Source organism: Solanum dulcamara, chromosome 10, assembly GCF_947179165.1.
Source record: "Solanum dulcamara chromosome 10, daSolDulc1.2, whole genome shotgun sequence".
Classification (NCBI taxonomy): Eukaryota; Viridiplantae; Streptophyta; class Magnoliopsida; order Solanales; family Solanaceae; genus Solanum; species Solanum dulcamara.
In genome coordinates this window covers 4,546,052-4,561,184 of record NC_077246.1, presented here as the reverse complement: position 1 = coordinate 4,561,184, position 15,133 = coordinate 4,546,052, and the positions used below count along the sequence as shown (strand labels likewise).

Below are 15,133 nucleotides of genomic sequence, written 5' to 3'. Positions count from 1 at the left end.
GAAGTATTTTAAATCAAACAAATAACTTCAAATGAGAGGAATATTTTCTTTTTCTACAATATAGAATTTATCGATTTAATATTTTTATAATGTACCTCCTAAACATTAAAAAGTCCAAAAATATCTCTATTTGGCTTTCATGGTTAGTAGACATAGTTGGATTATTATTTATTTTGAATTATTTAAGGATATACTTGAAGAAATAAAAGACAATGATAACAACTTTTATGAGGTCGATAGATTAACAAAGAACATATGTATATTAAGATTTTTATGAATCGATTAATTAACGAAGGACATATATAAATCAAATTCAATATAGTAGGAGAGTTTAGCACTTTTCAATAGTCCATACTTTAATTTAAATTAATTTCCTAATTTGAAGTGTCATTAAAAGTTGGTTAGCATAACTTGTTTTATTACCAGTCTTTATAATTCATTCTAAGTGGTAACAGCCACAAAAACTTTCCTATTTATTAAGCAAAAAAAAATAGTTGATGTGAACTTTTGCCAAACTTTAAAGTCAATTTGAACATATCAACTTGAACTTAAAGCTAGTGTGACCACATTGTTATTTTTTAGTAAAGTTTTATCGTATATTTGGCCATAATTTTTTTAAAAAATATTTGATTATTTCAAAAAATATGATTTATATCCCTGAGTTTTAAAAATTATTTAAAATATCCATAAGTTTGTATTATCATTTTATATTAAATATGTTTCATTAAAAAATAACCTTATAACATAATTGATAACAATCAACAATAGCAAAATAACAATATAGACAAGAACAATACATTAATCAGATACTATCCATTAAAAATAAATTATTCGTTTTTCTCAATCTTATCACTCAAATTATAACTTAAACTTTTAGAAAGAAATTAGATAAATATTGATTGAAATAAATAAATGGTAAATATTTTTTATAAAATATAAAAAATTTAAATAATTTTTAAATATTTAAAACTTTTCAAATACTAAAACTTTGGCATTTAGCTCACATGGTAAACTCCCCCTTAACAATTTGAGGCGGAATACATATAGTATCACGTTTTCCTTCTTACTATATCATGTGACAGTTTTGAGCTCTTTCCACTGCTTTAACCGATGGAAGATAGAGAACTCACCAATTGAACTAGTTGGCAATTTTATAATTCGATTTGAGTTGACGTGACGTAAAGGAAAACAAAATAATTAAATATTACTTTATTAAGTGTATAGATATTATTAGCTCAAATCATAGTGTACATAAAATATGTAAGAAAAAAAAATGAACATAAAACAATCTTTTAGGGGTCGTTTGGAGTGATGGATAAGGAAAAATAATTTTGGGATAAATTTTTGCCACCCCTCAATTCTTTGTTTGATTACAGAGTGTGGATAATTTATTTCAGGATTAATAGTTATGACTGGGATAAATTATCCTACTTGTGGGTGAAATAGTAATATCGAGATAAAAATGTAATATAACAAAAGTATGCCTCTTAAATTCTCTTTTATATATCACTTTTACATCCATCTAAACACAAATAATTTTTGATATCATTTTACCTATACTTTCAAATAATTATGTATCTTACTTCTAATCAAGAAGTTCCTACTATATATTGAGAAAGATTCACATATACCAGATATACTAAAAAGAGGTAGAGAGATGAGCAAGATGTTGGGGGGAGGGGGAAGGCAAGCAAGATAATCATGTATTTCATATACATGTGAATCACACTAGATACACACTAGATGTATGTATTTGTATGTATCTGATGTGATTCACATATATCTAAAATACCAGATACATAGGAGAATGATGAGCGAGATGGGAGGAAAGCGAGCAATATTTGTCTAGGTATCCTACATACATGCAAATCCACTTGGATACAAATCCACTTGGATACAGTGTATCTAAAACAAATTACACATAATTTTAACCCATATATCTAGACGTATATGAACCCACCAAAAGCTAGTAAAATTCATAATATTACTCTAGTAACTAGAGTGTAACTAAGTAATTAGTTCATAAACTAATGGAATTCTGTAAATTTCCCATTTGAATTTGCATTGAGTAAAAGCCCATTTGGTGGAAGTACTGTTTACCAAAAAAATAATTCATATTCAGCATTTGAAATCAAAACCTCTGATTAAGGGAGAAACAAACTCATCCACCACACCATACCTTCACCTTCAGAGAATGGGAGCAACATAGCTTTCGATACATTCCTCCATGCATTTCACACGCCTTCAATTTGAATTATGAAACACAAATGCCTATGCAGATGTGCACTTGTAGTATACAAAAACTACATGACCCTTGTAATTCCACAAGTATGGTACGCAGATCTTACCCCGACCTTCGTGAGGTAGAGAGATTGTTTTCAATAGATCATAAACTCAAGAGAATCGTTTTTCAGAACAACTTGAAAGAAATGCTCGAGTAGAAAGCTATGACAAATAAAACAAATACCAAATTGATATACTATTAAATTATATCAGAGGTAGTTATAAATGATTCAAAAGATAAATCAAATATTGAATGAAATAATACCAAATATTATATCATGACTATTTCACTACAAACAAGTCTGGAGCTCTGGTTTGAGGAAAACAAAAATGTGGATTTTACATTAGATTTGGAGAACTATTTCCGGAGAACACAACAACATCATATCCAATGTAATCCCACAAATAGAGTTTATGCAGACCATACCCCACCTTGAGAGGTAGAGAGATGGTTTTTGATAGACCCTCAAAAAACACAAACACAAAAATGATGAAGAAGAAAAAGAAATATCAATGAAGAGCAACCAAAATCCTAATTTGATACAAGCATGTTCTACAATTTCCAGACTGACCAATAAAGATTTTATTCCCACAAGATGATAACCTGCTACTCATTACCAAAAGATTAGCTTGACAGTGCTTAATGAAGTAAAAAAATAATCTCGCCCAACAATGGCGTTAAAAGGTTTATGATCCTTTCTCCTCTTTCCACATTGAAGCAGTTACCTGAGAAACGTAGCTAGTAAATAACCAATGTTGTGTTTCATTGCAGACTCAACTGTCGAATGACGTATGGGAGGATACCACCATGGTTGAAATAAGCCAACTCCACCTGTAGAAGGAAATCAAAGAGCCAATGCAATGTTAAAAAGACCTAATAGATGATGAAAGGATATCTTAACAGGAGATCTCTACTGTAGAACATTTTACAATATATTACATACTACAACTTCAGCACACTACGCATGTGAAAGTCATATACCTCGGTGTCGAAGCGCACTACGCATGTGAATGATTTTCCAGTGTCTGTTCGTACAGTAACATCTTGACCTGGGTGGATCTCGCTAATTTTGCCTGGGAGATCAATGGTATATCGCTCATGACCTGTCAATCCAAGTATTTCTGCATCCTCGCCAGCCTTGAAACATAGAGGGACAATTCCCATTCCTACCAAGTTGCTACGGTGAATCCTCTCAAAGCTTTTTGCAATTACAGCTTTAACTCCCTATCAAAGAGTTCTCTTGATTAGAAATTTCTATAGGATAGAAACAGGAAGAAATCAACAAAAATTCAAGCAAAAGTGTTCGAAAACCCACCAACAACATGGGCCCTTTAGCAGCCCAATCTCGGGAGCTTCCACTTCCATACTCAGCTCCAGCCAAGATTATTGTGTCTTGCCCAGCAGATTTGTATTTCTAAAAGTTTCATGCATAAAGAAATAACATATCATATAGCAAATCTCTGAAGTATCAACTATTCTGTTACGAATTTTGAAATGCATTATGGGGAACATATCAATGTCAACAGAATCCGGAAAGGAATGGCACAATAGAAATGTAAGCAAATGGAAAGAGTAAAGTACCATTGCAGCATCAAACACGGAGAGTTTCTCTCCAGTGGGAATGTGAATTGTCTTTGGGCCAACTTCCCCATTTAACAGCTTATTAACAATTCGGATGTTGGCAAAAGTTCCCCTAGCCATAATTTCATCATTACCACGACGGCTACCATATGAGTTGAAGTCCCTGCGATCAACCCCTCGCTCATTAAGGTACTTAGCAGCAGGGCTGTCTTTGTGGATGCTTCCAGCTGGTGAAATGTGATCTGTGGTAATACTATCACCAAAGTTCAGCAAGCAGTAAGCATCCTTCACTCCATGGGGCCCTGGGGGATCCATGGTCATATCCTTGAAATATGGTGGCTCATGAATGTACGTAGAACTAGGTTCCCACAAGTAGAGCTTGTCAGCTGGTACTGACAATTGATTCCACATATTATTCCCCTTTGTAATAGCTTCATACGTGCTCTTGAACATCTCTGGCAATACACTTGATTGGACAACCTAACAAGGAAAGATTTCATTTTCAGTTTACTCTTTTCTTCATCAGTTGTACATTCACAAGGTTAACTAACTAGATACCTCAGCAATTTCTTCAGTTGATGGCCAAATATCCCTGAAGTAGACATTCTTACCGTCCTTACCCACTCCAATTGGCTCTTTCTCAAAGTCTATATCAACCTGCAAATCATTTATAGTTTTCAGTCAGTGTCTCAGCAGCGTGGATTGTATATGATGACAGCATATGATACACTGGTGTGGTTTTCCATAATCTTCTTAGATCCACAATGAAATCATGTGTGTAAGCAATCATTCTAGAATATGGAGTCTATTTTTTGCATCTCCTTTTTGACAGATTTTTGCAGGAACTCAGTGTCTTGGGCCAAGTTGTGTCGGACTAAACTATTGATGGTCCAACTTATGAGAGATGCTCTTAACAGGGACAGTAACCGAGGTTGATCTTTTAATAAAACATGCCAAAAGAGGGTTCTAATGAGTAAATACCAAAATTGTTCACCTTCAAGGCTTTCGCTATTCCTATTTGGTACCAACCTGGTTGCTTAAGTAGTTGCACTTAACACGGATTTCCAATGATACCTCAACTATTTTACATTTCGATCTCTCTGCCAGCTTTTCTCAAACATGTTTAACTTTGCCTTTTAGCAGTTTTAACATTACTATAGACATCTAATTGTGAAAATCTGTTCCTGTATTTATTGTGTTCACAACCACTTGTGGCTCTCCATAATTTTAGTTAATTATGTAAGCTTCCATAAATAATAATAATAAAACTTTTATAGAAGTATGAAAATATTTTTTGACAAATTTTGCCATTTCATTTGGCAAATCATCCCACAAAATATTATTTTTTTATAAAAATACATATAAATATTGACTAGATGTTTTATCACTTTGTGAGATAATTTATGCCAAATAAATATTTTTTAAAGGTTAAATTGATTTACAATTAATTACAACTCTTTTTTTTGCAAATAAATATTTTTCGTGTATTATTCAAATTAGGAAATCTTAATTACTTAGTTGGTTACTTACTCAAATCAATTTTCTTTTTAGAATGACCAATTTTGTCAAATAATTTAGTTTTGCAAAGTAACTATTTTCAATTTAATCAATTATGACTATTTAATAAAGATATAGATTGCAATTAAAATAGGCTAAATTTGAGCAAGAAACTTGGCAATCCAAGTCCCCTGAAATCAGTCAATCCATGTGTTCCACGTAGGCAAGCACATGGATTGTGCTTCTTCACCCTTAATCCTAGACTTTTGTATCAATAATTAAATCAGTCTTTTACCCTTTATATATATATATATTATTTTTTATTTTTTTCTTTAAATTCCGAATTAATCTAAACCGTTAGATATAACAATCGGACGGACCATTATGCCCATTGGTTCAATATGGAAAGCTAGGATTAAAAGTGAAGAAGCACAATCCATGTGCTTGCCTATGTGGCACACATGGATTGGTTGATTTTAGGAGACTTGAATTGCCAAGTTTCTTGATCAAATTTAACCTATTTTAATTGCAATCGTATCCCTGAGAGCAAATCCTTGATGTAGGTAGGGATGCTTGACATTCCACTATCTTGCCCTAGGCTCAGAGGGGTGCTCAACACCTTCCCCTCGAGTAACCAAAACTCTTACCAAGAATCTCAATGATTTCGCAAATCAAAACAGAGTTCACGTTTACATTTTTAAAAAATGGTTTTCCTAATCTTTGGTGACTCTAAACATTTTCAAAAGCAATCACAACTATTTTCTGTTGCGAACTATTTCGACCCGTTCGAAATAGGGGTGCGACATGCTGTAACATGCTTCACGATGATATAAACTCCCATTCTAAATTCAGCATGTCTAATTTGACTCTTATTCAGAGCAGACATTTCTGATTATCATAGATTTTCATCTTATTTAGCTCATTAGAAGTATGTTTTTACTACATTTTTTCCGCTATAAAGCATATAACATATGGAAGAAGTAATTCCCAGGATAATTAATATATGACTTGGTTCATTTACTTACAGTGCCAGCAAGAGCATAGGCAACCACTAAAGGAGGTGAAGCAAGGTAGTTTGCTCTTGTCAAAGGATGAACACGCCCCTCAAAGTTTCGATTTCCAGAGAGTACGGCAGCAGCAACGATGTCTACACATACAAGAATAAGTCAAATAATCACCTAAAAGACAGACTAGACAACGCTACTGCTAAATACAAACAATCATAAGGAGTTACCATTTTCTGATATAGCAGAAGACACTGATTCATCCAAATCCCCAGAATTCCCAATACAAGTTGTGCAGCCATAGCCAACAATATGGAAACCTTGCTGATTTAAGTACTTCTGCAGCCCACTGTTTCACAACAAATACCACATTTCACATAGAGTCAAGCACACACAAGGATGGGATAAATAGAAACTCCCTCTGAGAAACTACAAGAATACCTCTGGAGTAAATACTTTGTAACTACGCCGGAGCCAGGAGCAAGACTTGTTTTAACCCATGGCTTAACCTGGATATCAATAGGATAACATTGACAAAATACGAAGAAAATATTGAAGAAAAACAAGTATATAGACCAGAACTGACATGTAGACCCAGGTCGCAAGCCTTTTTTGCAACAAGGGCTGCTCCAAGCATAACACTGGGATTTGATGTATTGGTGCAACTTGTGATAGCAGCAATAACAACACTTCCATGCTTGAGTTCTGCATCTTGTCCGTGGAAAGAAAATTTTACCACTTTTTCCTGCACATCTTTCGGCACAGCAAAGCCCTACATTGATAGAGCCAGTCAAATTAGCATTTACGGAACTCAAAGGTTGAACTCGGTAATTCAGTAGTCTCATATTAGTTTGAGTTGCATGTTCATATATCACGAGGAGATTCAATGGTATAAAGTAGAAAAGAGTACTTGCTCACCTTGAATCCAACCTTGTTATCAAGGCAAGCGTGCCAATCAGACTTCATTTCTTTCAAAGGCACACGGTCATGAGGTCTATCAGGGAAAATAAAAATATATATTAGAAAGTTCTTACAATGTTTCTCACATTCAATAGATTGTTTACCAAAGACATGAAACATACCTTTTTGGCCCTGACACACATGGCTCAACGTCAGCAAGGTCTAGGTACAAGCAAGAAGTGTACACTTTCTCATGTTGAGGCTGAAATCAGGATATGACAAACTTTTTAGAATATTGTAAAAGACCAAAAAAGGACACAACCTTACAGATTGGTTCATTTTCTTTTTGACAATGGGAAAAGAAGGATAATGATATCTAGCCAAAATCTTTCATTTATCCCCTCAAGAGAGATTCTCATACTTAAATAAAAGACACTCACAGCTGAGGGTAGCAAGGAAGACCTACCTCATTATAGTCGACAAACATATTATTTGCACGCAGATATGCTTCGATCATTGACACCTAAGTTTTAGGAGTTAGAAAATATAAAAGCAATGTACATCTTATCTTCATGTGTAATGCTTACACGTGTCTAAGCACTTACTGTTTCGTCACTTCTCCCAGTTAATTTCAGATACTGCAAAGTAACATGATCTACAGGGAAGAAACCCATTGTAGCACCATATTCAGGAGACATGTTGGCAATGGTGGCCCTGTCAGCCAATGATAGTTCACTCATTCCATCCCCTAAAAAAAGATAAACAAACAGTCAAGTATTTCTCTGGTGAACCCATTTACCAATTTGAAATTATAGCAAGTAATTTTTCCAGTTTCCCCATATTTACCATAGAACTCAACAAACTTTCCGACAACACCATGCTTCCTCAGCATCTGAGTGACTGTCAAGACCAAGTCAGTGGCAGTTACACCACTGCACAATTTCCCAGATAACTTGAACCCAACAACTCCAGGCAACACCATGCTCATTGGCTGAAAGCATCCAGAAAGTAGCATTGGAAAAAAGACATTGAAATTTCAGCATAAATATCAGATGTTTTAGTATAATTACTGTAAATTAGTTAGACACAACTGGACTTCCAGATATTGTATAACAAATTAAAAGAACAATTAAGTATGGTAGAGCCACGAGGAGTTTCTGTTCTCTTAGAGTCAAGGGGAACACACTGCCTGTAATTCAGAAGAGATAACAAGCACATGAATGCATCAGCCTCCATTCCAGCTTAATGAAAACTTTAGGAACAGAGCTGAATACATCCATGTAAAAAAAATTGAGAATTTACATCCATGAAAAAATAATATGTGCACTCACTTTCCACCCTTTCAAAGAGAGATGAAAATGTAGAATTATCATGTCGAGACTTGAGACAATTGACCAATATAAATGGAGCTAACTATGTTCAATTCCATGTAAAAATTTCAAGTGAACTCCCTTACCACTCTTACAAAGAAAGATGAAATGTCAAATTCCAATTTTTGAGTGTGTATCGTGAAAGATAATTTTCAGATTAAGGAATGTAGAAATTTCAGCATAGACAAAAATAAAAGGAGTTAGATTTGGATCAAGAATACATTGAAAAAAATTTAATTGAAAGAACTAATATGAAGTCTGTCTGTTGATAAGGCATAAGGGAAACCTAACATCAAAATACATTACTAACTGAAGCACAGAACGAGAAAAGCACAGAAGACTATTCCAAATTTCAGCATGATAAACAATCCCTTATGGCATTCAAGGTTTCATACCTGACCAAGCATTGTAGCTTCTGCTTCAATACCTCCAACACCCCAGCCAGCAACTCCAAGCCCATCGATCATAGTGGTGTGGGAATCAGTTCCGACAACACTATCAGGATAGAGCAAACCTTCCCTATTAAAGACGACTCTTCCGAGGTATTCAAGATTCACCTAATAATAGTGTGGTGCCAAAAAGCCAATCAGTTCCGGAATATCATATTGTTTCTTGTTTCAGAGGGGTAAATAGGGGTAGTAAATCCAGGAATATCAATGCATTGCCTCTAAAAGAAACTTGAAAAGAGCTACAGTCTAGCACATGTGTTACATTCAATATGCACAGCAGTACAATTGGCCCCTTCCAATTTTCAGGTACAATACCTGATGCACAATACCAGAACCTGGTGGAACAACAAGCATGTTGCGGAAAGCATTAGAACCCCACTTAAGAAAGGCAAACCTCTCCTTATTCCTTTGGAATTCAAGTTCCATATTAGCTTGGACTGCATTTTCTGACCTTGCCACATCGACTTGAACTGAATGGTCAATTACTAGATCTACCGGCACCTGAAAATATACCCAATCAAAAAAAAAAGATAAATTACTGTGAAGTCAAACAATCTATTCAAAGACCAATAGAATATCTGATGATGAAACTTCACGATACAGAAAAGCAATAGAAGAACTGTATAAATGACCTCAATTTTTTTCTATAAGTAGATACCAATGACCTCAAACTTATAATAATTACTGATAACTAAGTCCTTGATACATAAGCACTACAAACAAAATAAGAAGAAAGCATTTCAATGATAATATATCCAAATTATAAAATCCATGGACTGCACTAATTAGGTGGCGTTGCTTTAAAATATTGCACAACTTGTTCTGGAAAAAGTTCTAACTTTTGCAGAAACTCTTTTCTAAACAAACACCAAGAAAACTAACTTCTCTTTCTTGGTGTTTGGTCGAAAAACAGTTCTTGCAAAATATGAATAAAATATTGGTTGAAAGTCCTCTTCAAAAATTTGAAAGAAACACCACCTTAGTTGTTTCAACATTTACCATCAAAGATGACTAACTACACTGTTTAAGAAACTTCGCCAACATCAGCTAAACTTAAAAGAAATGAATACCAATGGATTAATCTTGTCAGCATCGCTGCCAAGCTTGTTCATGGCATCACGCATGCAAGCAAGGTCCACAACAGCTGGTACACCAGTAAAATCCTGACAAAAATAGTGAAGATGAAAGCTGTTACATCTCCAATTGCAATTTTTTTTCTTTTTAGTTTGGAGACATGACATACTTGCAGCAAGACTCGAGCTGGCTTAAACGGAATCTCTGCTAGCTTCGGCGAAGTATTTTCCCAGTCAATGATCTTCTCAACATCTTCCTTTTTGACTTGAAAGTTGTCACAATTACGGATTGCTGATTCAAGAAGAATTCTAATAGAATATGGCAGCTTGTCTGTAACAATAACGAAATCAAGGAAAAGTCAGTAAACTGGAAATAAAAACTTACTGAGAGAACACAAGACTGATGTCAAGCACTTCAACAATGCAAAATTCAAAAGTCGTTAATTTCAATCTGAAAAGGAAAATAGGAGACAAAGAAGAGAACTATTTTAAAATTAAACATAGGGGTAGCCTGGTTGGAGGGAGGGGATTACACGATGGGAATCGAACCCTCACCAACAAGGTGAAAAGTTTTGGTAGCCACCCAACTAAGCTACTGATATCCACCCACCCCACACACACCAAAAAAAAATTGGAAGGGGTCTAATACCAAGCCTAGACAACGATATGCGGAATGAATTAACCATAATTCTCGAATGAGAAATATGATACTCTAAGACATCAAATGAAATACAACAGGTGACAAATACAGATCAACAAATTCAAGCAATTGAGCATGTCATTTATTCACATCACAAATGAAAAGAATGTAGTTTATTATATATAACAAATATCAAGGTCTGATGAAATTACCGATTCGGGGATCATTCAGAGCAGGTAGGCTATAGTACTTCCCGAATTCACCACCTCCAGGCTTGGGAAGACTGGTGAGGATTCCCTTAAATGGGTTCTCTGAAGCTGAATCCATTAACAAACAGTATCAGATTCTTGATTTTCTTTAGGGATCAAGTGTTCTAACAAGTCATTCACTGACAGCAGCTTTTGACAATTATCAAAAACAATATTAACCATTTAAGAAATACCCAAACAAAAAATACAAACTTCAAAAGAATAAATATCTTGGGTCAACTTCAACATCTACCATTCAATTGTCCACCTACCTTAGTCTCATTGAAAAGTATTTTTTTAAAAAAAAAATTATCTGGTCCACTTTTTTCCTATTTCAATAGAAACCAATAGGCTAAATTATTTCTAGCTTTTGGTGGATCCATGATTCCATTCTACAAATCCTAGATTTTTACACCACAATTTTCTTTGATCATTAACAACAATTTTATCACAAGCTAAGTTGCACTCTCTCCACTTTCATTACCGCATCCGCATCAAATTCTCCAAAAAATACATTACTTTTGGAGAATCCGACACACACCCATTGACATTTTTTAAAAGATCGAGCAACATAGATCACAAGGATCCATTATATATAAACCTAAACATCAAAGAGACTTAATATCCACAAATCACAACAATCCATGATTTTTTTTCTTATTTTTTTTACAAAAAAACTAAATCTTGTGGCAGCAAATTCAATAAAAGCTTTTCCCCAACGCTTGACAAATCACAAACAACATTATTATAAGGATTCATTATGAAACTCAAAGAAATTTTTTAAAAAATGTATATAATTTACAATCCAATGAAAAACAGTGAGAGTGAAGTGAAATGACGGATTACCCATGGTAGCTAGTTTTCGATGGTAACTATTGAGAACAGGGGTAGCGGCGGCAGTTCTGATATGAGCTGTAAGACTGATCGGAGATTTCCAATCAACACCACCGTATCTCCACCGCAGCGATCGGAAAGTGGATGAGAATCTCAAAGAAGAAGACCCACTGGAGCAATAAGCACCAGAGGATAAAGAAAGAGTTTTCGAGATTGAAGAAGCAGAGAAAAATCTTGGGTTGATGTGAACAGAAGAAGAAACGTACATTACTGTATATAGCCTAATATATATAGTGACGAGTTGGGTAGGTGGGTGGAGCAAATGGGTATTTGGGGGTGAGTGGGTGGGTGTGTAGGGGGGTAGTAAGGGGTAGGGCGTGTGGAGGCGGCTGAAGGGTCGTGTGGTGTTATTCTTGAAGAAAAACGGAGAATTTTTTACTGTGACAAAAATGGAAGAGATGAAGATGATGAATTTGACCAAGAAGGTCTTATTGGGTATGAAATTGTCTTTATTGGTAAGTGCTTTATTTTTTAATGTAATTTTTTTTATGTGAATTTAAATTTAATTAAATTTTAATATAGATACTAAACATGGGGGAAAAAATGATTTTGAGGGGAAAAAGAATAAAGAATAGAATATACTTACGAATTTTGGGTTCTAATGCTTTAGAATTTAAGAACTTTTTAGGATTTTGTGATAATTGTGATGTCCAAAATTAAAATTATAAGTAGCAATTATTAAAATTTTAGTGACTTTTGTTAAAATTATAATTTAGGAATGATATTTCTCTCCTCTTCGTTGAGTTGAAAAGCTTGATGTATTCAGGAAAGATTAACGCATATGTACATACAATTTAGGAAGGATATTTATGTTTCTCTTCTTCATTGAATTAAAAAGTTTGATGTGTTGGGAAAGATGATTAGACAGAATACGTGTATATGCATATCTTGTTTAGGACTTCTTTATTGAGTTGGGAAGCTTGATGCATCAAGGAGAAGTAATTAAACAATATATGTGTACATGCACGTGTAGTTTAGGAACGATATTTACGTCATTCTTCTTTACGGAGTTGAGAAGTTTGATGTATTAGGGAGAGGTAATTAAACAAGACATGCATACATGCACATGTAGTTTAGAAATGATATTTATGTGTCTTTTCTTTATTAAGTTAGGAAGCTTGACAACACGCAAGTGGATTGACGAAGATAACTAAATTGACACATCAAAGTTGACCATCAGCACAATAGGGTGTTGCTTTACCACATTGTAGGCAGACGCGTAGTAGCATTTGTAGGGGTGCTTCAAGATCTAAATGTATTGCATCACATATCGGGACGAGCTATTCGGCGGACTACTGTTATTCAATTTTTGAGTAAGTTGTCATGCCACCATTTTATCCACTAAACTTTATTGATAGGAAGATATAAAGGTCAAAAATTCATGCATAAAGTTAGTAGGTAGTCAAATGTTGTCTAATTTTCATTATTATTATAATTATTATTATTATCCTACTATCTTATTCTTCATTTTTTTTAATTACTCGTTGCTTTCTTTTACTTCAATTATCAAACTAACTATTTGTTATTGGTATAGTTTTTTTTAACAATATTTTCAACATAATTTTTCATTATTATATTTTTTTATCTATATTACTTGAATCGAAAATCTATTAAAAACAACAGTTCTATCTTCACTACCTTCACCAAAATAATAAAATGTTTTATATATGCCTCTAGTGTGATATAATGATTTTAGAGAGAATATAATTCAAATCTTATCTGAGATGTGACATAAAAGTCCTTTTCATTTTATCTATATAATAACTTGGACTTACTAGAATCTTTGCAATATAAACTATTTTTTTGTTGCTATTAGTAAGTCATAAATAAAATAGATAGACAAAATAAAAAAAAAGTAACAGTTCATACTCATCAATTGATAAGTAGAGTAGTAGCTAGTAGGTCACTTTCAAATTCTAAACAATTAAAATTAAATTGCTATGTTATTTATTCAAATAGACTTTATAATTAAGGAAGTGAGTCGAATTAATTTTTGAAAAAATTATACCTAATAGATCAACTGTAAAACTATTTATTCAAATTGAACTCAACCTAAATTATTTATCATTAATAGACTCATGACCCAAAATATTTATCCTCTTACCCCACTTTTTTCTTTTTAATTTCGCGCATGACGTCTTACCACAATAAAAGTGATAGTTAAATAATTGGACGATGAATTTTATAATAATAGAATTTCTAAACTTGACTTTTCGAATGTTGATATTTTATAGTTTCTTAAAAAAAAATAACTTTGAACGTCGACTTTTAATATTGACCTTCATTTTGAAACCAATATTTGAAATAAGATAGATGAAAGGGAGCCTTGGAGTAACTGGTAAAGTTATTGTCATGTGACTAAAATATCGATATTTATCAAAAATTGATCTCCAATTTGAGGTCGATATTTCTCAATAATCGACTTCCGTAATTTTATTTTCATCTTCGTATCTATCTATCAATAGCGTGGACAAATTGTCGTGTATATTTTTATGTTCATTGAATACAGAAAATAGACATGAGATATATATCTTTTTTAAGATATCATGATGTACGTCACTATCTTGAATATTACATGCACATCCAAAAATAAAAGTGTGGCATCTTAATAAAGTTCATTTGATGTGAATTGAAGAGTAAATTGTCACAAGATTTAATATAGATATGCTTGAATCTTTTTTAAATAAATAAATAAGTAATGCAATGAAACTTCGTCATGTTTATTTATCCTTAATATAATAATGACTTTTGTTGTGAAAATAAATTAAATTTAGCAAAATAAGGCGGAGAGAATAAGAGGAAAGAAATGAGAAATAGAGGAAATTGCCGTGTATGTATTATTTTTGTGCGTCTGTCTATGTTCATTTTGTTGCCAAAATTGGCAATATATAGGCAGAAATGGTGAGCAAATTGCCAAGAAAAGGTGGGCAATTTGCCCAAGTGGACATCCACATCCACTGTTGTAAGTGGACATCCACATCTACTTGCATAATACTCCCCCTTGGATGTCCACATGTAAAATAATTTTACAAGAAATAATATACATAGCTATTGTAAACATCCATAAATATTGTGTCTTGTTAAAGCCTTACTAGGAAAAACTAAGCGGGAAAAAGCCTAGTGAAGGAAAAAGAGTACACATATGTGGTAATACGCATTGAGTGCTGACTCATTAAAAATATTACCAGAAAAA

At 33.5% G+C, this 15,133-nt stretch overlaps 1 protein-coding gene across 1 annotated transcript; it reads right to left on the bottom strand.

Moving 5' to 3' along the window:
* Positions 1-2,532: 2,532 nt before the first annotated feature.
* On the bottom strand, positions 2,533-12,318 carry LOC129870042 (aconitate hydratase, cytoplasmic-like). The gene is made up of 20 exons (XM_055944621.1): positions 11,893-12,318; positions 11,011-11,115; positions 10,329-10,489; positions 10,156-10,248; positions 9,401-9,586; positions 9,032-9,193; positions 8,113-8,257; positions 7,872-8,014; positions 7,733-7,789; positions 7,449-7,528; positions 7,285-7,360; positions 6,953-7,138; positions 6,808-6,875; positions 6,597-6,715; positions 6,388-6,509; positions 4,424-4,522; positions 3,866-4,345; positions 3,600-3,698; positions 3,266-3,508; positions 2,533-3,115 (listed from the first exon to the last, which is right to left on the bottom strand). The coding sequence occupies exons 1-20, from the start codon at positions 12,146-12,148 to the stop codon at positions 3,047-3,049; spliced, it is 2,949 nt and encodes a 982-aa protein (XP_055800596.1). The 5' UTR covers positions 12,149-12,318; the 3' UTR covers positions 2,533-3,046.
* Positions 12,319-15,133: the final 2,815 nt, after the last annotated feature.